At 38.2% G+C, this 25,683-nt stretch overlaps 1 protein-coding gene across 3 annotated transcripts in view; it reads right to left on the reverse strand.

The window, feature by feature from the left end:
• Window positions 1-25,683, reverse strand: part of SPECC1L (sperm antigen with calponin homology and coiled-coil domains 1 like) — a 142,762-nt gene that overhangs the window by 61,420 nt on the left and 55,659 nt on the right. For all 3 annotated transcript variants that reach the window (XM_066260034.1, XM_066260035.1, XM_066260036.1), the window contains 5 exons: window positions 19,039-19,112; window positions 17,747-17,922; window positions 11,022-11,185; window positions 9,795-9,886; window positions 2,377-2,467 (listed from right to left, as the gene is read on the reverse strand). In XM_066260034.1, the coding sequence (XP_066116131.1) occupies window positions 2,377-2,467; window positions 9,795-9,886; window positions 11,022-11,185; window positions 17,747-17,922; window positions 19,039-19,112 (597 nt within the window). The remainder of the gene's footprint in view (window positions 1-2,376; window positions 2,468-9,794; window positions 9,887-11,021; window positions 11,186-17,746; window positions 17,923-19,038; window positions 19,113-25,683) is intronic.

Below are 25,683 nucleotides of genomic sequence, written 5' to 3' on the forward strand. Positions count from 1 at the left end.
ATAAGTAAACTATATAGTATATAGAAGGGATACGTGCTAAAGTTAAAGAAAGGAGAGAGAGAGAGATCAGAGAAAGGTATATGGAGAAGAGAGTGGATTACAATCATAAATATGGTATTCAAGCCCTCACCTAGGTGAAATGTGAGTGGAGCCTTGCAGGAGCAAGCCTGCCTCCTGCACAAGTGTTACAGCAGAAGAAGAGCCAGTATAGGTCGCTAAGTCAGGAGAGGGCCTGAGTGCCCCAGGATGGCAAGGAAGCCGTGTGGTTGGGCAGAGACCAAGAGAGAAAGGTGATATAGCCAGAGAGGCAACGGGGCCAGACTAGGGGGGTCTGGAGGCCACTAAAAGAATTCCAGTTCTTCTGAAAGAAATGGAAGCCAGTGGATGGTTCTGAGTAAAGTGACATGCTCCAATTTATCTTTTTCAAGATTATGCTGGCTATAAGATTAAAAATAGACTGAAAAAGGAATGAGAAATCTTATGCCGGAATCCAGGTGAGAGTCGTGTGGCTCTGACCAAGAAGGTGGTAGTGGAGAAAGAGCAACGCTCCATTTCTGGATGTTATTTTCAAAGTAGAGCCAATGGGGTTCCCTAAAGAAATGGACAGGTCTCAAAGGGAATTAAGAATGATGCCAACATTTCTGGAAAATAAAATTGCCCTTAACTGAGGTAGAGAAGGCAAATTATAGATTGAAGAAGTTTGAAAAATGTAGGAATTCTGTCCTGGACAACCTCAGTCTGAGAGTATTCAATATCAAAACAGTGATGTCAAATAAACAAATAGATATATAAATCTAGAGTCCAGAGGAGAACAGGCTGGAGATATGAACTTGGCAGTTCTCAGAATAAAAATAGTAGTTAAAGGTAGAGAATGACAGGATACAGTGACAGAGTGAGTACAGACAGAGAGAAGACAGGCCTAGGGACAGGCTCTGAGGCACACCACCTTTACTGGTCAGGGAGGAGGAACAAGCCCAGAAGACCAGGAGACAGAGGAGCAGCCAAGAAGGAAAGAAAAGATGCAATACTATGGTACCATGAAATCCCAAAAGAACATCCTGGAAAAGGGGCGTGCTCAACGGGGCCAAATGCTGCTGCTGACAGTTCATGGATTAGGACTCAAGGCTGACTGGATTAGTGACAAAACATGATTGGCAACATTGATGAAAACAGCTTGATGGAGCCTGACCTGTGGTGGTGCAGTGGATAAAGTGTCGACCTGAAACACTGAGGCTGCTGGTTCAAAACCCCAGGCTTGCCCGGTCAAGGAACATACAAGAAGCAACTATGACAAGAGATGCTTCCTGCTCTTCTCCCCACCTCCCTTCTCTCTCTCTTGCTCTCTCTTCTCTCTCTCTCCCCTGTCTCTAAAATAAAATCTTAAAAAAATATCTTGATGGAATAGTTAAGGGTGAATGACTGCAAGGTTGAAGAGGGCCTGAGAAGAGAGGGATTTAAGAATTGAACTCTTCCTGCACTGGGGGTAAATGGAGCCCATGGAATCCTCTAGGTTCTTCAATGAAATTATTCTCACAAGTCTGTTTATTTCTTCCCCACATCTATCAAAACTTCGTAGTCTTTCAGGCAGAGCCTAACACCTAACTGCTATAACCAAGAGAATGCACAAAGAACGCATGGAGGTGACTGGCCTGTATCATCCTAGAGGGGCTCTAGGCTGCTGAGTGCCCTGCACTCCTGCTGGGCACCTCCACACCTACCCCAAACGAAGTGCTGCTTTCCAGAGCACCACACCAATGCCACGAGCCCCTTTCCCAGTGCTCTTCAGCACCACATGTAATGCAGTACAGGTAAGAGAAAGAGCCTGACCCCAAAAGGGAGGTGTTTTGGGTTCTGGTACTGGCTCTACCACAAAGAGCTGTGTGAAAATGAGCAAGCCCCTTCACAAATGCAAAGAATTGCTGTACTGTATCCGCGAGTCTCAGTTTCTTCTTATGAACAATGGGCAGCACAGAGATTTTAAAAGTGGGCTCTGGAGTGAGAATGCCCAGGTCCCTGGTTCAGTAACTATGTTAACTGTATTAAGATACTTTGTGAAGCCTCATTCTTAGTATACATAAAATGGGGATAACAATCCATATACCATGAAAAACTACAAAATCACAGTGCCTAGCAAAATAGCAACTCTCTACTACCTATCATGATGCTACGAGAGAGCTGTCCTCTAAGATGCACTTATTAATAACTAGCCTCACCATTTATAATTAAGACATATTATGAGTAAACTTCTGATAAAGATGTAGTATACTACACTGGTTTAAATAATGTCAAGAACAAAAATAAATAACAGTTTAGCCAAAAAAGGTCAGAATTTTAAGAATTAATAACAAGTGAAATAATGCAACATGTGAAATGTACCTTGCACAGGTATCTCCCCGTAGTTTGGTCTCTTGTCTGACAAGGCTGTCAGGGGTTTGGGTGCAGAAATTGGCCCACTTATGGAATGTCTCTGAAATCACAAGATGAACAGTATCAAAGTTACATAAATATTTAGTTATGAATTTGCATTATAGCTGCCAAACTGTTAAGGCTAAAACTCTCTCTCTACCTCAACCCCTCTTTTCAAAAGTGGCTTATCAGCAAGGGCACAATGAGAGGGCCACTTAAGCATGACAGAGTAACAGCACCTGTCCTGATTCTGATCTGCATTTCCAGAGTGGCAAGAGCACCTCTGAAACTCATTTATAACAGACCAGCCATGCCCTTGTGCTAGACAGCTACAAAACAGCCACCAATAAATCACACTTCTCTGAATTTGTGCCTTGTGAAGACCTTCCCAATCTGAATCTGGGCTGGCCTTATAACTTGTGTAGACAAAACGAATGGGATAGAAGTGACACAGTCCAAATTCCAAACCTCAGTCTTCACAGGCTTTGCTAACTTTTCGCTTTTACTCTCTTGGAGCTTGAGACACCATGCCCTGAAGGAGCCTGAGAGAGCCTGAGAAAGCCCACCGAGAGAGCACCCAGCATCCCTGCTGAGCCCAGGCCCCAGCCCCCCTTCCCCGCAGCTAGGTGCAGGTAGGTGCTGGAATGATCCCAGCCAAAGCCAAAGAAATGCCTCGTCAACACAGAGAAATAGAAAAAATAGTAAAATTGCTGTTTTAAGTCACTAAGCTTTGAAGTGATTTGTTATGCAGCAGAGGCTGAGACATGCTAACTACATATTCAACCTACAGAAGTATCTTAGTATAGTGCTTAAAAGCATGGTCTCTGAAGCCACACTTCCCAGGTTCAAAGCCCAGCTCTACCACTTAACTGTACGACCCTTGGCAAATTGCTTACCTTTCTGGGCCTCAGTTTCTACATGTGAAAACTAGGGATAAGAACCATACCTAATACCCAATATAGTTGTTATAAAGATTGAATGAGTTAACATTTTAAAGCATTTGGAACAGTGTAGAACATATAGTAAGGTTCAACAGATGTTAGCTATCACTATTAGAGATTTTCAGAAAAACACAATTGATATTTACATACTTTATTTCTTTTTTTTTTTTTTTTTTTTTTTTTTTTGCATTTTTCTGAAGCTGGAAACAGGGAGAGACAGTCAGACAGACTCCCGCATGCACCCGACCGGGATCCACCCGGCACGCCCACCAGGGGCGACGCTCTGCCCACCAGGGGGCGATGCTCGCCCATCCTGGGCTTCGCCATGTTGCGACCCTCCTGGGTGTCGCCATGTTGCAACCAGAGCCACTCTAGCGCCTGGGGCAGAGGCCAAGGAGCCATCCCCAGCGCCCGGGCCATCTTTGCTCCAATGGAGCCTTGGCTGCGGGAGGGGAAGAGAGAGACAGAGAGGAAGGCGCAGCGGAGGGGTGGAGAAGCAAATGGGCGCTTCTCCTATGTGCCCTGGCCGGGAATCGAACCCGGGTCCTCCGCACGCTAGGCCGACGCTCTACCGCTGAGCCAACCGGCCAGGGCTTTTTTTTTTTTTTAATAAATTTTTATTAATGGTAATGGGATGACATTAATAAATCAGGGTACATATATTCAAAGAAAACATGTCTAGGTTATTTTGTCATTAAATTATGTTGCAAACCCCTTGCCCAAAGTCAGATTGTCTTCCGCCACCCTCTATCTAGTTCTCTGTGCCCCTCCCCCTCCCCCTAACTCTCTCCCTCCCTCCCTCCCTCCCTCCCATGTCCTCCCTCCCCCCACCCCTGGTAACCACCACACTCTTGTCCATGTCTCTTAGTCTCATTTTTATGTTCCACCAATGTATGGAATCATGTAGTTCTTGTTTTTTTCTGATTTACTTATTTCACTCCGTATAATGTTATCAAGATCCCACCATTTTGCTGTAAATGATCTGATGTCATCATTTCTTATGGCTGAGTAGTATTCCATAGTGTATATGTGCCACATCTTCTTTATCCAGTCTTCTATTGAAGGGCTTTTTGGTTGTTTCCATGTCTTGGCCACTGTGAACAGTGCTGCAATGAACATGGGGCTACATGTGTCTTCACGTATCAATGTTTCTGAGGTTTTGGGGTATATACCCAGTAGAGGGATTGCTGGGTCATAAGGTAGTTCTATTTGCAGTTTTTTGAGGAACCACCATACTTTCCTCCATAATGGTTGTACTACTTTACAGTCCCACCAACAGTGAATGAGGGTTCCTTTTTCTCCACAGCCTCTCCAACATTTGCTATTACCCGTCTTGTTGATAATAGCTAATCTAACAGGAGTGAGGTGGTATCTCATTGTAGTTTTGATTTGCATTTCTCTAATAACTAATGAAGCTGAGCATCTTTTCATATATCTGTTGGCCATTTGTATCTCTTCCTGGGAGAAGTGTCTGTTCATGTCCTCTTCCCATTTTTTTATGGGATTGTTTGTTTGTTTGTTGTTGAGTTTTATGAGTTCTTTGTAAATTTTGGATATTAGGCCCTTATCTGAGCTGTCGTTTGAAAATATCAGTTCCCATTTAGTTGGCTGTCTGTTTATTTTGATATCAGTTTCTCTTGCTGAGCAAAAACTTTTAATTCTGATGTAGTCCCATTCATTTATCTTTGCCTTCACTTCTCTTGCCATTGGAGTCAAGTTCATAAAATGTTCTTTAAAACCCAGGTCCATGATTTTAGTACCTATGTCTTCTTCTATGTACTTTATTGTTTCAGGTCTTATATTTAGGTCTTTGATCCATTTTGAATTAATTTTAGTACACGGGGACAGGCTGTAGTCGAGTTTCATTCTTTTGCATGTGGCTTTCCAGTTTTCCCAACACCATTTGTTGAAGAGGCTTTCTTTTCTCCATTGTGTGTTGTTGGCCCCTTTATCAAAGATTATTTGACCATATATATGTGGTTTTATTTCTGGGCTTTCTATTCTGTTCCATTGGTCTGAGTGTCTATTTTTTTGCCAATACCATGCTGTTTTGATTATCGTGGCCCTATAATATAGTTTAAAGTCAGGTATTGTAATGCCCCCAGCTTCATTCTTTTTCCTTAGGATTGTTTTGGCTATTCGGGGTTTTTTATAGTTCCATATAAATCTGATGATTTTTTGTTCCATTTCTTTAAAAAATCTCATAGGGATTTTGATGGGAATTGCATTAAATTTGTATATTGCTTTGGGTAATATGGCCATTTTGATTATATTTATTCTTCCTATCCAAGAACAAGGAATATTTTTCCATCTCATTGTATCTTTTTCGATTTCCCTTAACAATGCTTTGTAATTTTCATTATATAGGTCCTTTACCTTCTTTGTTATGTTTATTCCTAGGTATTTTATTTTTTTTGTTGCAATCGTGAAGGGGATTATTTTTTTGAGTTCGTTTTCTAATATTTCATTGTTGGCATATAGAAAGGCTATGGACTTTTGTATGTTAATTTTGTATCCTGCGACCTTACTGTATTGGTTTATTGTTTCTAATAATCTTTTTGTGGAGTCCTTCGGGTTTTCAATGTATAGGATCATATCATCAGCAAAAAGTGATACCTTTACTTCTTCTTTTCCGATATGGATGCCTTTTATTTCTTTGTCTTGTCTGATTGCTCTGGCCAGAACTTCTAGCACCACGTTAAATAAGAGTGGAGAGAGTGGACAACCCTGTCTTGTTCCTGATTTAAGGTAGAAAGTCCTCAGTTTTATGCCGTTTAATAGGATGTTGGCTGATGGCTTATCATATATGGCCTTTATCATGTTGAGATATTTTCCTTCTATACCCATTTTGTTGAGAGTCTTAAACATAAAATTGTGTTGTATTTTATCAAAAGCCTTTTCTGCATCTATTGATAAGATCATGTGGTTTTTGTTCTTTGTTTTGTTGATATGGTGTATTACGTTAACCGTTTTGCGTATGTTGAACCATCCTTGAGATTCTGGGATGAATCCCACTTGATCATGATGTATTATTTTTTTAATATGTTGTTGTATTCGGTTTGCCAGTATTTTGTTTAGTATTTTAGCATCTGTATTCATTAGAGATATTGGTCTGTAGTTTTCTTTCTTTGTGCCATCCTTGCCAGGTTTTTGTATGAGGGTTATGTTGGCCTCATAAAATGTGTTTGGAAGTATTGCTTCTTCTTCAATTTTTTGGAAGACTTTGAGTAGAACAGGAACCAAGTCTTCTTTGAATGTTTGATAGAATTCACTAGTATAACCGTCTGGGCCTGGACTTTTATTTTGGGGGAGGTTTTTAATAGTTTTTTCTATTTCCTCCCTGCTGATTGGTCTGTTTAGGCTTTCTGCTTCTTCATGACTCAGTCTAGGAAGGTTGTATTGTTCTAAGAATTTATCCATTTCTTCTAGATTGTTGTATTTGGTGGCATATAATTTTTCCGAGTATTCTACAATAATTCTTTGTATATCTATGATGTCTGTGGTGATCTCTCCTCTTTCATTTTGGATTTTATTTATTTGAGTCCTGTGCCTTTTTTCCTTGGTGAGTCTTGCCAAGGGTTTGTCAATTTTGTTGATCTTTTCAAAGAACCAGCTCCTTGTTTTATTGATTTTTTCTATAGTTTTTCTGTTCTCTATTTTATTTATTTCTGCTCTGATTTTTATTATCTCCTTTCTTCGGCTGGTTTTGGGTTGTCTTTGTTCTTCTTTTTCTAGTTCCTTAAGGTGTGAAGTTAAGTGGTTTACTTCGGCTCTCTCTTGTTTGTTCATATAGGCCTGAAGTGATATGAGCTTTCCTCTTATTACTGCTTTTGCTGCATCCCAGAGATTCTGATATGTCGTATTTTCATTTTCATTTGTCTGTATATATTTTTTGATCTCTGCGCTTATTTCTTCTTTGACCCATTCATTTTTTAGAAGTATGTTGTTTAGTTTCCACATTTTTGTGGGTTTTCCCCCCTCTTTTTTGCAGTTGAATTCTAGTTTCAAGGCTTTATGATCAGAAAATATGCTTGGTACAATTTCAATTTTTCTAAATTTGCTGATATTGTCTTTGTGGCCCAACATATGGTCAATTCTTGAGAATGTTCCATGTACACTAGAGGAAAATGTATACTCTGTCGCTTTGGGATGAAGTGTCCTGTAGATGTCTATCATATCCAGGTGTTCTAGTATTTTGTTTAAGGCCACTATGTCTTTGTTGATTCTCTGTTTGGATGACCGATCTAGAGCCGTCAGCGGTGTATTGAGGTCTCCAAGTATGATTGTATTTTTGTTACGAGTTTTTGTTTTAAGGTCAATAAGTAGCTGTCTTATATATTTTGGTGCTCCTTGGTTTGGTGCATATATATTAAGGATTGTTATGTCTTCTTGATTCAACTTCCCCTTAATCATTATGAAATGACCATTTTTGTCTCTGAGTACTTTCTCTGTCTTGTAGTCAGCATTATTAGATATGAGAATTGCTACACCTGCCTTTTTTTGGGTGTTGTTTGCTTGGAGTATTGTTTTCCAGCCTTTCACTTTGAATTTGTTTTTATCCTTGTTGCTTAGATGTGTTTCTTGTAGGCAGCATATAGTTGGATTTTCTTTTTTAATCCATTCTGCTACTCTGTGTCTTTTTATTGGTAAGTTTAATCCATTTACATTTAGTGTAATTATTGACACTTGTGGGTTCCCTACTGCCATTTTATAAATTGCTTTCTGTTAGTTTTGTATCTAGTTTGATTCTTCTCTTTTGTTTTTCTATCATTTGTTTTTGTTCCATACTTCTTTCCTCTGTTGCTACCTTTTTTAAGTCCAGTGTTTTTGTGGTGGTTTTTTCAAGGGTGGTTACCATTAAGTAATGAAAAGGGTACCTACCATATTCATTGTAGTACCCTATCTTATAAGTATTTCTGCACTTCATCATCCTTTGCTACTGTTAATCTCCATCCTCTCCCCCCTTTTTTTCCTTTGTTGTCACAGTTTAAGTTTGGTTTTATTGTGTTCTTGGTGGAGCTGTTACTTGTGGTGTTGTTTTCTTTTGTTCTTTGAATCTGGTTGGAAAACCCCCCTTAGTATTTCCTGGAGTGGGGGCTTTCTGTTGATAAATTCTCTCATCTTTTCTGTATTTGTGAATGTTTTTATATCTCCTTCATACTTGAAGGATAGCTTTGATGGGTATAGTATTCTTGGCTGAAAGTTCCTCTCTTTCGGGGCTTTAAATATTGGGGTCCACTCTCTTCTAGCTTGTAGAGTTTCTGCTGAGAAATCTGATGATAATCTAATAGGCCTTCCTTTATATGTTGTACTCTTCTTTTCCCTGGCTGCCTTGAGAATTTTTTCTTTGTCATTGGTTTGTGTCATCTTTATTATGATGAGCCTTGGAGTGGGTTTGTTGGGGTTAAGAAAACTCGGTGTTCTGTTTGCTTCTTGAATTTGAGGCTTTAGTTCTTTCCACAGGCTTGGGAAGTTCTCGTCTATTATTTGTTTGAGTATATTCTCCATTCCATTTTCTTTCTCTTCTCCCTCTGATATACCTATTATTCTTATGTTATTCTTTCTGATGGAGTCAGACAATTCCTGTAGGGCTTTCTCGTTTTTTATTATTTTTGAGTCTCTTTCTTCTTCTCTCTGTTGTGCCTCAAGTTGTTTGTCTTCTATTTCACTAATCCTATCTTCAATCTGGGCTGTTCTGTTAGCTAAGCTTGTTACCTCGTTTTTCAGCTCGTGAATTGAGTTTTTCATTTCTGTTTGATTTGTTTTTATAGTTTCAATTTCCTTGGTAATATATTCTTTGCGTTCATTGAGTTGTTTTCTGATCTCCCTATATTGCCTTTCTGTGTTTTCTTGTATATCTCTGAGTATTTTTAAGATTTCTATTTTAAATTCTCTGTCATTTAGCTCCAAGGCTTCCAATATGTTAAGTCTTTTCTCCATAGATTTTTCCACATCTATTTGTGTTACCTCTCTTTCTTTTGTATCCATAATATTCGATTTCCTCTTTCTTATCGGCATCTGAGGGTGGTCTTGTTGATAGCACACAGGCGCACTTCCTCGAGGCTTGAATGAACGTCGCTGCGGTAAATTCCTCCACACCCTCGTCTCTCAGATTCAAGTGATAACAGTCCTTTCGCTATCAGTTTGTGTGGAACTCCGGAATGCTCCGAGGATAAATTTTTCTGTTTCTAGTTGATAAATTTGTTGTGATTTAGGGGAGAGCTGTCGGACGCGCTGCTCACGGCGCCATTTCCGTGACGTCACTCCTACATACTTTATTTCAATTAGCAATATTCACAGTATTTTAGCAAAAAAGAAATCCAACTGTATCCTTCATGCAGTAGTCATTTGCCTCTGCCCACAACCTGACATAAGTGTAAATGACTTTGAAGAGGACAGCCTTTCAGATGCGGAGACCCCCAAGCCTCTGCAATCACAGGCACTCACCTGCATAGGGGAGACAGCTGCCGCAGGGGGTGTTTTCATAGGACTGGGACTCAGAGGTGTCCGAGGAATTGCAGCGGCAGTGGGGTTTGGTACTAGGAAAACAACAAACAAACAAGTATATAATGAATGCATACAGCACAGTGGAAGCTTTTGTAACTGGTCTTCCTTGTGGGTTCACTAAACCAATGCTCTCAGCTCCTCTAGAAACTGTGCGGGCTGATGCTCACCCCCACCAGACACTCACAGCCATGCCTGCCCAGCAATCAGTGCTGCCCTTACCACTAGGTGGGTTTTTTGTTCCCTACAGAAGTTATGTTTATTTCCAACCATGGTTTTTCCAGTCGCTTGAAGGTGGGGAGGGCGTGCTTTCAAGCAGAAGAAAGCGTATGTGATACAGAGCCTGACTTGTTTCAGGACCCAAAGTGCAGCGCAGCTGGCAGGTGGGTGAAGTGGTTCAAATGAGGTTAAGGGGAAGGCAGAGTCAAACCATGTCAGCATCTGGGTATCTGAATTTCACTCTCACTAGAATAAAGCAAGTAAATAATTTTAAATAAGATCTATCATGAAATAAAATGAGACTAATTAGGAGGTTACAGAAATCAATAGTTGATGGTGGCTTGAACTATTAGTTGATTATGCCACTAAGAGATAGAGGGAAGCAGACAAAGCAAAGATATGCACGTTGGAGGTTGGATTAAGAGGACTTGCTAGTGGGCTAGATGCAAAGGAAGAAAAAGGATATAAGGAAGAAGGAAGATTCCTAGATGCTGGCTTAAGTAAGTAGGTAGAACGGTGTGCCACTAACACAGAGAAGATTAGAGCTGAGGAACAAGATTTGGTTTTAGACATAAGATGTCTAGGAAACATCTGAATGTCAAAGTCAACTAGGAATTTGAGTACACAGGCCTGAAAAAAGTTCGGAGGAAATGAAAGGGCTGAAGTCAGACATCTGGAAGTTCTCAGGCACAGAGAAGGTTCTCAGAGTCACAGGCATGTGTGAAAACACATCTCTGCATGGGGAAAGGCACAAGTCTGAGACCAAGATCTCTGAAGCTGAAAATTTCCTATATCTCCTGTTACAAAACACCTTATAGTAAGGTGAACTCACTAATACTATATGCAAGTTGATGACATTTAGAGAGTTAGACAGTAAAGATTATCAAACTAGACCAGAGAATATACGGTAAGTAATTATGACTGCCCTTGGCACAACGTCTAAAAAATTACCTTGAGATGCACTGTCGAAGGACTTAATGAGGGTTTTAACAGTCGGGGTGGGCTCAGAGGAAGTCGAGGACCTTCTACTCAGTCCCATCCCTTGTCTTAAGGCTGCCAAGTCTCTCTCCACAGCATTCATGTAGTTATACACCCGGCCTCGTTCCTCCTCTTGCCTGAAAACAATATTGAAATTGGGGCATTTTTTACATATATACTAGATAATACACATTTTCCCCTCCCAACTAAAAAGCATTAAAAAGTATCAGTTTAAAATAAAAAATAGTATCAGTTTTAGCTGAGTAAATTACTTGGTATAATATTCTCATTTGCTTGGTAAATTCCAGGAAATGACATTAAAATATTTATATCAGGTTATCCTAAGTAGGTTAAGTAACCATCAGTTTCCATTTTCATCTGAGTAAGTGTAAGGTGAGGACATCAGTAATCAATTAGCAGTAAAAAGGGAGGTGGACTGGCCAAGATTCTGACTCAGTACTGGAATCTCAAGCTTCTGGGCTGCTGAAAAGGCCCGGCCTTCTCAGGAGAGTCTGGGAACTCACCATATCATACAGACAATCTATCATGTCTATCTAATATGCCATGCATACACATGGAAATACAAAGAAATGAAATCAAAGGCCATATACACTTTTAAAATAAAATTTTAAAACTGCTGTAGTCTCTAAATACAATTTCTACAAAGGGCGAAAAGAAAAAAAAAAGACCGAGCCCATATTAATAACATGAAGTCTCCTAGATGTACAGTGTGATGGGTCATGAGTCATCTAAAATAATCAACTGCACTTCATTTCAGGCCAGCTCTAACTCACTGAGCTAATGCATAAGGTTTCATCTGGAATGAAATTTCAGTTGCAGGTTTATACATGTCATGTAACTATCAAGTAAGTTATAGGTGAACAAAAATTAATCCTGTTCTTAGAAAAATATGTCATTTGGCTCTTCTGACAGTGTTTTTTTGCCATAAGAGACACAAACAGAAAGTTTAATAAAGCATGTACAAGAGTGATTATCAAACTTTTTTGGTCTTAAAGCACCTTTTCACTCTTAAAAATTATTGAGAACCCCAAAGAGCTTTTCTTTATGTAGGTTATATCTATTGACATTTACCATATTAGAAATTAAACCTAAGAAATATTCAAAATATTTAATTAATCTAAAAATAAACCCAGGACTTTATGAAATAACTATAATAGCTCAACTAGTTAGAGCAGTGGTTCTCAAAGTTTGCGCCAGGGCACACTGGTGCGCCCTAGAAGATTTCCAGGTGCACCCTATGGTATTCCAGAGAAATATGTGCCTTTTGGGAACCAAAAAACCAACAGGGTTTTTGGAGTTTAGATTTTTGGGAGACACAGGTGTGGAGAATTGGCTGTAAGCTGACAGTCTGCCCAACCCTCCACTTCACTTGCCTGATTAGGTTGCAAAAGGCTGTTAAGCTGTGGTGCTGGACTGTTTATACTACCCTCTATGTTCCCCTGAAAGAACGGAGGCAAGTTTCTTCTATCCTTTGTTTGGTGTAAAGCTAAGATGATATGTATGGTGGGGGGTTTTCTGCTCTTGGTAAAATTCTTGGGTTGCCTTGGAAATGTGATCAAAGACCACTGATTTGCTAATGGCCTCACTTTGCCCTACAAATAAAGCAAGATGCAGTTTTTGGGCGTGCTTTGTTCTTGCTAGCAGCAATTACAGGGCTCTCCCGACCCCATATTTTCTTAATTCCGCATCATTCCCACTCGGGACCTGGAATTACTAGCTGCGCTGGTTCACAGCATGTGCCCAAATATAAAATAAATATAGTTACTCTATTATACCATTTCATTACAGAAATACTGCTTTTTGTTAACACATTATTATTATATTTATTATTAGCACACATCATTATATTATTTTTAGGTAAATAAACCCAAATAAATTGGATAGATTTTTCAAAAAGAAGCATAATATTGAAGAATCCAATTCAGGAAGTGAACAAAAGTTAAGTGTAAATAAAATAGGACTTGAAGGCTGACGGGCAGAATTTAATTTATAGTACTTTCCATCACTTAACACTGAACAATACGATTGGATTAGAAACCCATTCATGGAGGCTTCAAGTGATTTTGGTTTAACATGAACAGAAGAAGAAGAACTGGAAGCTATATCCACTGATTGCGCATTGATGATTAGGAATTGTCTCTTGAAGTCTTTTGGATGTCTATAAAAGAAGAATTTGTGGCAATATCTAAAAAGGCTTTGAACATTTTACTATAATTTTCAACATCCTATTTATGTGAATTAGGATTTTCTACCCTCAACACAATTAAGAGTAAAAAGAGAGGAGTTCTTCAATGTATTGAAGAGGAAATGAGAGTTTGCCTTTCAAATATATGCCCAAACATTGAAGAAATCGCTAGGACACATCAGGCTCATGTTTCTCATAAACACAAGAATGAAAAAACTTAAACACATTTGTGCCGGGACCTGCCGAATTTACTAAATCTTACCAAGAATGTATCTATATATATAAAAAAGTAACTTTTTTGTCATTATTTTTTAACCCCTCTTTTTTACGAATTCTATAAAGCATAACTCAAAAAATGTAACATAGGCCCTGGCCGGTTGGCTCAGTGGTAGAGCGTCGGCCTGGCATACAGGAGTCCTGGGTTCGATTCCCGGCCAGGGCACACAGGAGAAGCCCCTCCCCCTCTCCTTCCTCTCTGTCTCTCTCTTCCCTTCCCACAGCCAAGGCTCCACTGGAGCAAAGTTGGCCCGGGCGCTGAGGATGGCTCTATGGCCTCTGCCTCAGGTGCTGGAATGGCTCTGGTTGCAACAGAGCAATGCCCCAGAGGGGCAGAGCATCGCCCCCTGGTGGGTGTGCCAGGTGGATCCCAGTAGGGCACATGCGGGAGTCTGTCTGACTGCCTCCCCGTTTCCAACTTCAGAAAAATACAAAAAAAAAGTAACATAAAAATGTTTTTTAATGTCAGAATAAATTTAATTTTGTCGTATTTATTTTAATTACCATAAAAGAACACTTGGACTTTATATTTTTTCTTTAATATTTGACTTATTTTAACATATTTCTCAGAAATTTGTATATAGTGCGCCTACAATTATTTGTAGGATTTTTTAATTCACCCCGACATCAAAAAGTTTGAGAACCACCGGGTTAGCGTATCGTCCTCACACAACAAGGCTGAGGGTTTGATCCACAATCAGGGCACATATAGGACTCAACCAATAAATGTATAAATCGGCAGAACAAAAGGTCAATATTTCTTTCTCTCTAAATCAATACATTTTTAAAAAATTTTTAAAGGAAAATGACTAAATTTTCAAAAACCAAAAAATATTAAAAAGATCAGTAGTGTTTTTATATTTTTGCATGCCTCTTTAATGTCCGATTTAACAGAATACTGCTAGGTTTTCATTTCTTCTATATTCAAAGTATTGTAATGTGAAAAAAAAGCAGGCTTTGCACAAATACAGAGTTGGAAAAAGGAAGAAAATTTTAATGATATTAAAATAATGTGGCCTTTTAGATAACTGTGGCTATTCTTCCTTGATACTACACCAAAACACAATAAGTGGTAGTTAGCTGCAATGTGGAATCTGAAAGCACATGAATGAATTTTCTACTCTGTCCATTAAAATTCCCTGGTCTATCTTGTACTCTGAATGGATCTTTTACCTATACATGATTGTTACCTCATGCACAGGTCATATGGAAAATAATGGATCACTAAATTAAACGAATTTTCCAAATGTTGATGCTTGTCATTATATAATTTATTTTTTAGAAGTCACATTTGCTAATATTACCAATGATCTCATCAGTAAACTCTTTAAACATGGAAAGCTGCCAAGCTTGCAATGGTACATATAAGTTTTCCAAAATCCTAACATTTGCTTGAAAGCCCATTATTTTATCACTGGCAACAAATACTGTCAGTTGTTTTCCTAGATGTGACAGGCTCTCTTAATGAATTTCAAGAAACAGGCGGCGGCGCAGTGGATAGAGCATCGAACTGGGATATGGAGGACCCAGGTTTGAGACCCCAAGGTCGCCAGCTTGAGCGTGGGCTTATCTGGTTTGAGCAAGGCTCACCAGCTTGGACCCAGGGTCGCTGGCTCAAGCAAGGGGTTACTCAGTCTGCTGTAGCCCCCTGGTTAAGGCACATATGAGAAAGCAATCAATGGACAACTAAGGTGACACAACAAAAAACTAATGATTGATGCTTCTCATCTCTCTCCATTCCTGTCTGTCTGTCCCTATCTATCCCTCTCTCTGACTCTCTCCTGTCTCTGTAAAAAAAAAAAAAAAAAAGAAAAAGAAATAGCCACCAATACCAATATTCATAGTCGTCAGTCTCAAGTAATAATGGTATTAAATGAAAGAAGAAAATAGCACAATCTAAAGCAACACCATACTTTCCTCCAGACAATGTCATACTTGGGTATATGCAGAAGTGCTTTATGTGTACTTCCCATTTCGTCACACAGAACATTAAAAAGAGTATACTCTGGGACCTAGATGTAGTAATATCAATAACTTACTGCTTCATCATGGATATTTTTAAGTGAAACTTGCACTTTTGAAAATGCAAGGGTGTGGTGGTGAAGAATACAATGAATATGAGTATAATTCAATGCCAAGGCCATGATTTATCCACAATTTGCACTTGCTTTTCACTATTGGTGTAAAAGTCAACACAGTGAAAAGGGCAAGCAACATGTCAGTATTAGTATGAAAACAGTATGCCCTTGCAGACCTGACTATGGGAGTTGCTGCTCTACAAGACACAATGCCTTTAAATATGTATCTCCACGAATGACTGACAAGCTTTCAGGAGCCAATGGAATGATTCTTCTTTTTTTTTTTCTGAAGTAAGATGCGGGGAGGCAGAAAGACAGACTCACGTATGCACCCAACTGGGATCCACCCAGCAAGCCCACCAGGGGGCGATGCTCTGCCCATCTGGGGCTTTGCTCCATTGCAATCAGAGCCATTCTAGCACCTGAGGCAGAGGCCATGGAGTCATCTGCAGTGCCTGGGCCAACTTTGCTCCAATAGAGCCTTGGCTGCAGGAGGGGAAGAGAGATGGAGAGAAAGGAAATGGGGAAGGGTGGAGAAGCATATGGGCGCTTCTCCTGTGTGCCTTGGCCAGAAGTTGAACCGGGGACCTTCACACACCAGGCCAATGCTCTACCGCTGAGTCAACCGGCCAGGGCCTGGAATGATTCTTTACAAGTAGAAATGCAGAAACTCAACTTTTGAATGTAACATTTCTGATACACAATTCATTTCAGAGTATACAGATAAAAAAGGTAATGTAGGCCCTGGCCAGATGGCTCAGTGGTACAGCGTCAGCCTGGCATACAGGAGTCCTGGGTTCGATTCCCGGCCAGGGCACACAGGAGAAGCGCCCATCTGCTTCTCCACCTCTCCCCCTCTCCTTCCTCTCTGTCTCTCTCTTCACCTCCCACAGCCAAGGCTCCATTGGAGCAAAGTTCGCCCGGGCGCTGAGGATGGCTCTATGGCCTCTGCCTCAGGCTCTAGAATGGCTCTGGTTACAACAGAGCAACGCCCCAGATGGGCAGAGCATAGCCCCCTGGTGGGCATGCCGCGTGGATCTCGGTCAGACGCATGCGGGAGTCTGTCTGACTGCCTCCTTGTTTCCAACTTCAGAAAAATACAAAAAAAAAAAAAAAAAAAAAAAAAGGTAATGTAATACGAGTTTTATACCAGTGGAAAAACAATAATCTTCTGCCTCGTTTCATGTTCTGTTTAAGGAAGCCAAATAAAAATGATTGAGCAACACTGTCTACTAGGCCATATTCTAGTGCTAGGCAACAGTAAAATATGATTATGAGTTTTTCACAGATATTCTGTTAAATATTTCTGAAATTTTTTCCCTACGCCTACTTAAGAATTACTCAAAGTAATAAATAATCAAATTCGTAATAATAACCTCAAACACAAAAACTGTTTTCCCCCTCTCTTAGATAAGAGCCTCATTGAAAAACTCTGAGCATATCACAAATGTCATCTCATCTAATACTTTTTATGGGTTTCCAATCATCTCAATGTTAGATGAGAAAAAATACCACTGGAGAGATTCATGTGGTAATAAGCAAAAAACAAGTGAAAACTCCTCAAGTAAGTGATGGAGAAAAATTCACTTTGCATCCTTTACCTGGGTCTCTAATACTACTAGCTAAAGCATATTTGTCCTGGCCCTGCAGGCACATCTCATCTAAGTCTGACAACAACACTGCAAAGCAAGCAGTTTGTCTTCATTTTAAAGATGAACAAACTAAGAGCTGTGACCAAGATCATGGAGCTAGTAAGAGGCAGAGCTGGATGGGAGATAAGTCTGTCTGCCTCCAGTCTGCATCCTTAATCACAAGGCTTTAATCTAAACAAAAGCCACAGGGCTAGAATATGGGGTTAGAAGACAGGGGAGAACCATATAGTGTACCCTACGCTAGGGACCATTCTGGCCCCCTCCAGAGGTGTTATGATTATGGACACTGACGACTCTGAAAGACCAGATAGACAACACTATTTCACAAGTGTCATAAAACGAGGCCAGAAAAGTTGAGTAACTTCCACTAGATTCAAACACAGTCATACTAGTATCAAACCCCACATTCTTTCCATAATACCACATGAGAAAATTTAAGTGTTCTCTATTAAAACACATGTACACAATTGGTTTCTCAAGACATACTTGCGTGACTTTATTTCTTCCAATTCTTTTGTGAGTTTCTCATTTTTCTCCTGAGCCTCATGTAACCGGCGCTTCAGATCACCAATCTCCTCTTGGGCTTCGGATTTAATGTCGTTTGCAATAACCACCGCAGTCTGAAGATCAGCTTGAAACTGCCGCCATTCTGCAGATTCTTCCTATATTAAAAAACTAAATTTTTATTCCCAAAAGAGAGCAATAAGGACTTATTTTTAAAAAATAAAATGTGTTTATGGTTAGGTTGCTATAATGCACTGTCCCAAATTATAAATTTTGTTCAAATCCCAGAGAATTGTTATTATCTATAGTTAACTGGTAATGCAATTATTATTGAGCTTCTTCTTAATGAGGAAAAGATTTCCTAGCAATCTGTCTCAGGCATCAAGCATTCAAAAAATGTACAAAAAATATTAATGATGGTAATATCAAGTCTCCCTTCCTCATTCAAGTTTCAAAGTAAGTCTTATGAAAATAAACATGAAAATTTTATAGCGCTTTACCTCTGAAAAGCTCAAGGAGGTGGATAAATGGTGTGTGAACCATAATGAAAGATCTTATAGTGCAACACTACAAGTATCCTGACATCAAAATCTAACAGGAAAAGAAAAATCAAAAGTAAAGGAAAAGGAAGAGGAAGCCAGAAGAAAAACACTATACTTAATCTAGGCAGACAAAATCAGAAAGAGACAAAGAGAAAAGCTAAGGAACTGTACAGTCCACTGCTTCCCACAGCCATGACAGAGGTGGGTATGGCTGGTTGGGGAAGCCTCCCCAGGGCATCACGTCCACCACAGCAACAGCTGCCAACTTCCAAGCCCAGTGCCCGCCACCCCAAAGCAACGCTCTGACACTGTGAAGGCAGCCTGAGCAACAGCGCATGACAGTCTATGACACAGCTGCCCCCACCCTCTGCACCAGAGTGTACAGCTGCTGGCAAGCTGATCAAATCCACAGAAGACTGAAAAGAGTTGGTTTCAGATACTTTATCCTCAAAGAGTTAATATGCTTTCTTTCCAAAATTTAACACTTGCTTCTTAAATCCATCTTTCTAAAATCACCACTCATAAACTACTAGTACATTCTCCTACCCAGAATGTAGTGCCAGTCCTAATTTGAAATGATGACATCTGCTTTCTGCCCAAAGCCTCGTGGCATCAATGTTATAATTGTACTTGAAGCTTAACATGAACATTAACATGGTCAATGACTGCCCTATGCTTAACTTTCAGAAAACTATTTTTTCTAATGAGATAATACATAAAGACTTATCCTACCCGAAGTCTCCTGTGCAGTGTCTTGATTTCTCTTTCCATGTCATGTTTTTGGTCCTGGAGTTTTTTAACCGTATCTGAAAAATCACAAACGTTTCAATATTTATTCTTAGAGCTGTATTCAAAAAGAAGAATATAAAGAGAGGAGGTAATTATATATGACATTCAAAAAAGTCATTCTGCCTGAAGACTTTTTGTTTTTAATACAAAATTTTAGAAGAAAAAAGAAATGTTCACTCTAGTATTAATGAATATTACTTTCTAAAGAAAGTAGCAAGTGGGGAGGGGAAGGGCACTAAGAAAACCAGATAGAAGGTGACAGAAGACAATTGGACTTTGCGTGAGGGGTATGCAGCATAATCCAATGTCAAAATAATCTGGAGATGTTTTCTCTGAACATATGTACCCTGATTTATCAATGTCACTGCATTAAAATTAATAAAAATAAGATTAAAAAAAAGTAGCAAGTTTAAAAATCCAACTTCTGGATTACCTTCCTTCTCAGAGTCTTAATTCTGAAATGAAAAGTTAAGTAAAATCAGTTGTTAAAACCACACATATTGTTGGCTCTCAAATAAAAATTACTACTACAATGTAAACTTTTAATCACAAGGGTTATTAAGTCTAAGTATTTATGCAAGCATAACTTACTTTATATACTGAAATAAACTGCAGAAAAGTGGTAAATTAAAATGTTTTTCAAACTTAATGTCCTGGGGAACTGCTATTTACATTAATTCTAGGGGAACTCTTTTTACAAAATAAAAATATATTTATAAAGGAAATCAATACTCAACTTATTTCTTGCATAAAATAAATTTTCTTCAAACAATTTCATCCACTGTAAACACTTAATGAACATGAATAAGTAAACCACCATACCAGACAGAGCGGGGACGCAAGGATAACAGCACAGCCAAGGCCAGACCCCTTGTAACCTAACCAGCAAGGTATGGGGAAGTGACATTCTATTTAGAGATTCTGCTCTAAAATTCATGCTTAAGAGGAAACGCCTTAGGAGGGTGCTGTGCTGGTGACCTTGCTCAATAAATCTGTCACAGCTGGCTATTTCAACAGCTCAGGAACTGGTGACTTTCTCTTTGGTTAGATACCAGAAAATGCACGTCTAGTGACAAATACTCTGACTTTACCAACTGTTTCCACCCTAGTAGATCCCTACCCTTCTGGGTTCCAATTCTGCCTTATATAGCCTTATAACTGGTGCTGCCAACACTATTACATTTCTTCATACACCTGTCTACCGCAAGACTGAAAACACTTCAAAGGCAGGAGCTGTGTGGTGACTTCACAGCCCCAGCACCTGACACATGGTAAGATTGTAAATGTAATAAATGTATAATGCAAAGTTATGGAAGTAGCAAAAGAAAGTGACACTAAGATCATGACATAGGCTTTTTTTTAATATTCCATTGACAGAACTTAACTTATCAGAGAACTCATAACTACAGACATGATGTTTCTGAGTAAACATTCCCTTCCATTCCTTATACTTAGTGGCAGGAACCCAGGCACAGTGAACACCTGCGTGCAATGACACATAATCAGAAAGTCTTCCTTAAGCTAACAAATGATTAGCTTTTAATCAAGATCCTAACATATGAGTATGCTAATATTTTTTCTTACATTGCTTACTGTCTTCTTCCCAGTTCCATCAGGAACCTCTTCTTGCTGAAACCTCTGTGACATTATATCTTTAATTTAATGTTGATTTGTTTTGTGATACTTTTAAATGGAATGAATTCATTTCAGTAACAACATAAAGCCTAGGATAACAATATGTGTAATCATTATTATATATAGTAATGATGCATTTTTATAAGCTAAATTAAAAAATTAATGAGATAAAATATGGGGGGGGGGATTGCACAATTTTGGCACCCGGCAGTTTACTTTTTCCACTCAGCACCCCTAAAATTTTTCAACAAAGTTAGGGTCTATAAAAGAAAAAGGATTCAAATTTACTCATTAATTCAACAAGTCTCATTAAGTATCTCTTTGTACCAGGGAAGTGGATACATGCATCAGGTTTTTTTCTAGGTGCTTATGAGATATAAGGCAGCGGTTTTCTCAACCTGTGGGTCGTGACCCCGCCGGGGTCATGACCCACAGGTTGAGAACCGCTGATATAAGGGAATGGAAAAAGAAATCCATATCCTCTTAGAGACAGAAAGGCCAGGCTTGTGGTCCAGCTAGCAAAGATGAATGTTTCCATATGAAAATTTCATTCATTTATAAATCTGTTTCTATACAAACAACCTCAGACCTAATTTAACCTGGAAACTAAGGGTCAACAGGTCATTTAATTTGGTTAAGGGCAAAGAAACACCAAGGTGAATGGGTAAGTCCAACACCCAATTTGTATCTTATGGATTACTCTGGAACCAGCAGGGTAACTTGGCTCTGTATGAGGACAGATTCAGTGTCTTGGTGATATAATCAACCACAGATTAAGGAGTAAGGATAGAAGCTGAAATATTTCTAGTGTTGAAAACACTAAGGAATACATCTTTCATTTATACTATATCCACTTATACAAAAAATAATTTTGTAATTAAAACAGGCAAGCAAATAAAAAAGTGTAAGTTCTCCTCTTCTGTTGAAAACAGTTTTCCTTTTCTTCTAATCACAAAGGACACATCTACCTATCACCTATCTTTAGATAATTCATATGAAACAACAGCAAATCTTACTATAGCTCACTTTTTACATCTGGTATCTTGATTCTCAGATATTTTTAGCCTCATGATGATCTTAGACTGATTATAAAATCCCAAATTTCATTCGTTTCTTTTGCTCTTTTTCTCTTTAGCAACCTCAACGTTCATGGTCACAGAATTCATATTATCACTATTTTTAAAAGGACATTCTGCTACACCCAACACTACATATTTATTATTGTCATGTCATAGTATTCCTTTTAAACAGAAGAGAAGCTGGCAGTCAATGGACCTATTTAAAAAGAATAAAGTACACACATCTCTAGGAAATTTGATTTAAACTTTACAAATCATAACTGTATTTTCACTTTGTAACATCAGTACTGGACAGTCTATGACAATAGACTTTCTTCCTTAGAAACAAAGGAGTATGTGCTTAAGTTCTTGTCCTGAAAAGTAGCTTGGCCCAATTAGCGGTCACACAAAAGGGCAGCATACGCCTTCCACTCTGGAGCCTCTAATTGCAGTTTCCTTCAAAGGTATTCTAGTGTGAGAGACACTGCCATCTACTGTTTTCAACTCAAAAGCAACATTAAACTCCATCAAAGAACAGAAGTACTACAACTTCATTTATTTTTAAATTACAACTTATAACATAATTTTACAATGCTATTTTTATTCTAGAAACCAGGTAAACTGCTGTTCTCATTGCTATTAGACCAATTTTTCTCTGAACAATTCTGGCACTGTACTGCCCACTTAATAGTGGGGTTCATAATATTTTCCCTCCAAAACCTGCCATCCATGAAAAATCAAGAACAATGAGCTAGGCCTCCACTCTGGTTCCAGTTATATGTCTATCACTCATGTAGGTATTACTGGACAGATACCATGGGTGTGTAAAACGATGGGAGTTCACAAGCAACTTTTCATGCCCTCATGAAATCTGAGAAAATCCTCAGGATATTGATACCCAGGGCTCAGCCAGACTCTTATATCTGGTCAAGTGCCTCCAGCAGATATTGGGTACAATTTTCAGAAAAAGGGAAAGGACAAGAGTAATTAATCAGTTAAAATACCATGCACTGGGGGAAGGAAAGAGAGGCAAGGCAGTGTATCCAGCCATTCAGTCACAGCTTTATCTCAAACCAGAATTCCTAATGTACAAAGAGGACACAAATGAGCTTCAAACGAACCATTTACTATTTTTATCTTTCTATATTTTATATGTATTTTATTTGTTTTTATTTTCTGAGAAAAAGATAGATATAATTTTTCTCCCTTGATTCTAAAATACACCTCACAGTAAGTCTTGAAAGCAGAAAAGGGTAACAAAAATAGATTATCCTATGTGTTTATATATTTTTAAAAGAAAAATGGAATTAAACTATTATACTGCTTCAAAAACTTTTCTACTTAGTGGTAGATTATGGACATCTTTATCAATAAATACAGATCTGTAACACCATTTTGATGACTGAGTTAGTATTCCATCTATTGGATATATCATGATTTGTTTTAGAAACTTCTATTAACAAAATTAGAATTTTTGTTATAAATACCATGAGTGCCTTTACACAATTGCTCTCGTATTACTTGAAGATACATTTCTAGAAGTAGAGAAATGAGGAAGGACCATTTTAAAAACTATCTACAGGATCTGGGTCAATCTATTAGAAGATTCTAGCTCAAGAATGCAACATTATTTTAGAGAAATCACAAAGTTATAGAATTTACTGTACAGAATACAGTGGAACCAGTATTTATTAAGGGACACCATTTCAGTGTAATGTTTTATTTAAAGCTTTTATGGTTTTTCATTACAGATGTAACACATATGGCTCACACTCTCCTGTCCTATGACTTGCTCTTTTTCATCTATGACATTTCTCTGGGCCTAGACATACAGACCTGCCTGGTTTACCTTCACTATTGGTGAAATGCCAGCTCTACTCATTTTTGTTTATTTTTATTCAATCTTTTTTTCTCTCTGCCCTTCAGAATGGATAATTTCTACTGATTGATCTTCAAGTTCACAGTCTCTGTTATATCTCTAATTTGCTGTTTAAATGGTTTGGTGAACTTTTTTATATAACTGTTAAATTTTTCCAGCTCTAGTATACCTACAAAGTCTTTCTTACAGTTTTTATTGCTGTGCTGAGATTTGTTCATTCATTACAAGCATATTTTCCTCTACATCCTGAGTACAGTTATAATAGCTCTCCACTAATTCCAAACTCAGGATCATTTTGAAATAAATGAGAAATGACTACTAATAGACAAGGTTTCTTTTGGGGGTGATGAAAAAGTTCTAAAATTGACTACAGTAATAGTTGCTGAAACAGTTCCCAGAAGATCTCAATTTCTCAGTAATAGTATTCCTTGTCATCGAGTCACCTAAAGCAAGTACTGACTTAGCATCAATCCCAAATGCTAGAATTCTCGAGGAAAAAAAAGTAACTTCTATCAGATTACAGAGATATAACAACTAAGGTAATGCATGAAACTTGTTAGGCTACTGATTCTTATTAAAAAAATTTAATTTTAAAATCGGGTATTAGATGATACTAAGGAATATGACTAATTTTACTAAATGTGATAACAATATCATGGTTATAAGGAGACTGTTTTAGGAGTTACATGTTGAAATATTTAGAAGTTATGTGTCATGAGGGCTACAACTTACTGTTACTGGTTCAGTTAAACACATACACATGAAATATTTAAAAATGTGAACTGTCAAATCTAGACAATGGGTGCTAACTATACCATTCTTGTGGTATTCCTGTATATTTGAATATTTCATTTAAAAAAACTGGAGAGAGAAGCTATATGGCTAAAAAATTTATTCAGAATTTTCAGCCATTTTATAATTAAAATCCATATAATGTAAATATAATTTTATTTTTGTAATGGTTTATAAAATTCTGGCCCCAGAATTCTTATAATCTAACATTTTTCTAACAATTACCACAAGGTGTCACTCCTTCCACATTCAAATCAAAAGTCTCAGGAGGGAAAAGGCTATTAGTATCACATGAAAAAATGCATTGAGCTTCCAAGGCAATATGAAACATTTTAGAACCTCTCAGGTTCTAAATTTAAGAAGTAAAATTATATAAAGTCCTCTCAGTTAAGAGATAAAACAAAAACTCCAGAGAAATGTTAAAATAAAAGGTCTTTAAAACTTTAGAGAAAGTTTATCTCTATGACTACCACTATGTCCAAGAAATAAGTCCCAGTCAGCTGATTTAATGTCCAGATATTTCAGAGTGTTATGAATAACCCTGAAGTCAATCTACAGGTGCTGGGTCAACTAGCTAGAGCCACAAAACATGTCTGGGGCCCCTGTAAATGATCTAATCTCTCTGATAAATAGTCCAAACCTCCCCACCTTTGCATCCATAGCACATGAGATCTGGCTCAATTGTATATATTATATATTATCAACCCTCTGTCAAGGTTTGAGCTCAAAGGAGCAGTATCATGAACCAAAAGTTTAAAAATTTTAACCAACGCTCCCCCCAAAAGGTTATTCCCATTCTCCTTGTCTCCACCTGGGCATCATAAAGTGTATTACAACTTAAAATCTGTGAATATCTTAGGAATCGCAATAAAGAATACATAAGAAATTTAAAATATATTATTTGGAAATAATTTCAAGCTTACAAAAACATGTGAAAAATAGTACAAAGAACACCCATACACCTTTTTACTCAGATTTGCCTACTGTTAAGTTTACCCATTTGTTTTATCATTTGCCATCTTCTATTGTTGTCTGACTCTGTATATCTATATACTGATAGATATTCCTAATATCTATCTATTCCTAATATTTTCTGAACCCTTTAAGGATATACACTATGGTCCTTTATCCCTAAATATTTAGGGTGTGGTTCCCAAGAATAGGGACCTCTCTTACGTAAACACAGTATAGTCATCAACCTCATAAATTTATACTGATATGTTC

This window comes from Saccopteryx bilineata, chromosome 2, assembly GCF_036850765.1.
Source record: "Saccopteryx bilineata isolate mSacBil1 chromosome 2, mSacBil1_pri_phased_curated, whole genome shotgun sequence".
NCBI lineage: Eukaryota > Metazoa > Chordata > Mammalia > Chiroptera > Emballonuridae > Saccopteryx > Saccopteryx bilineata.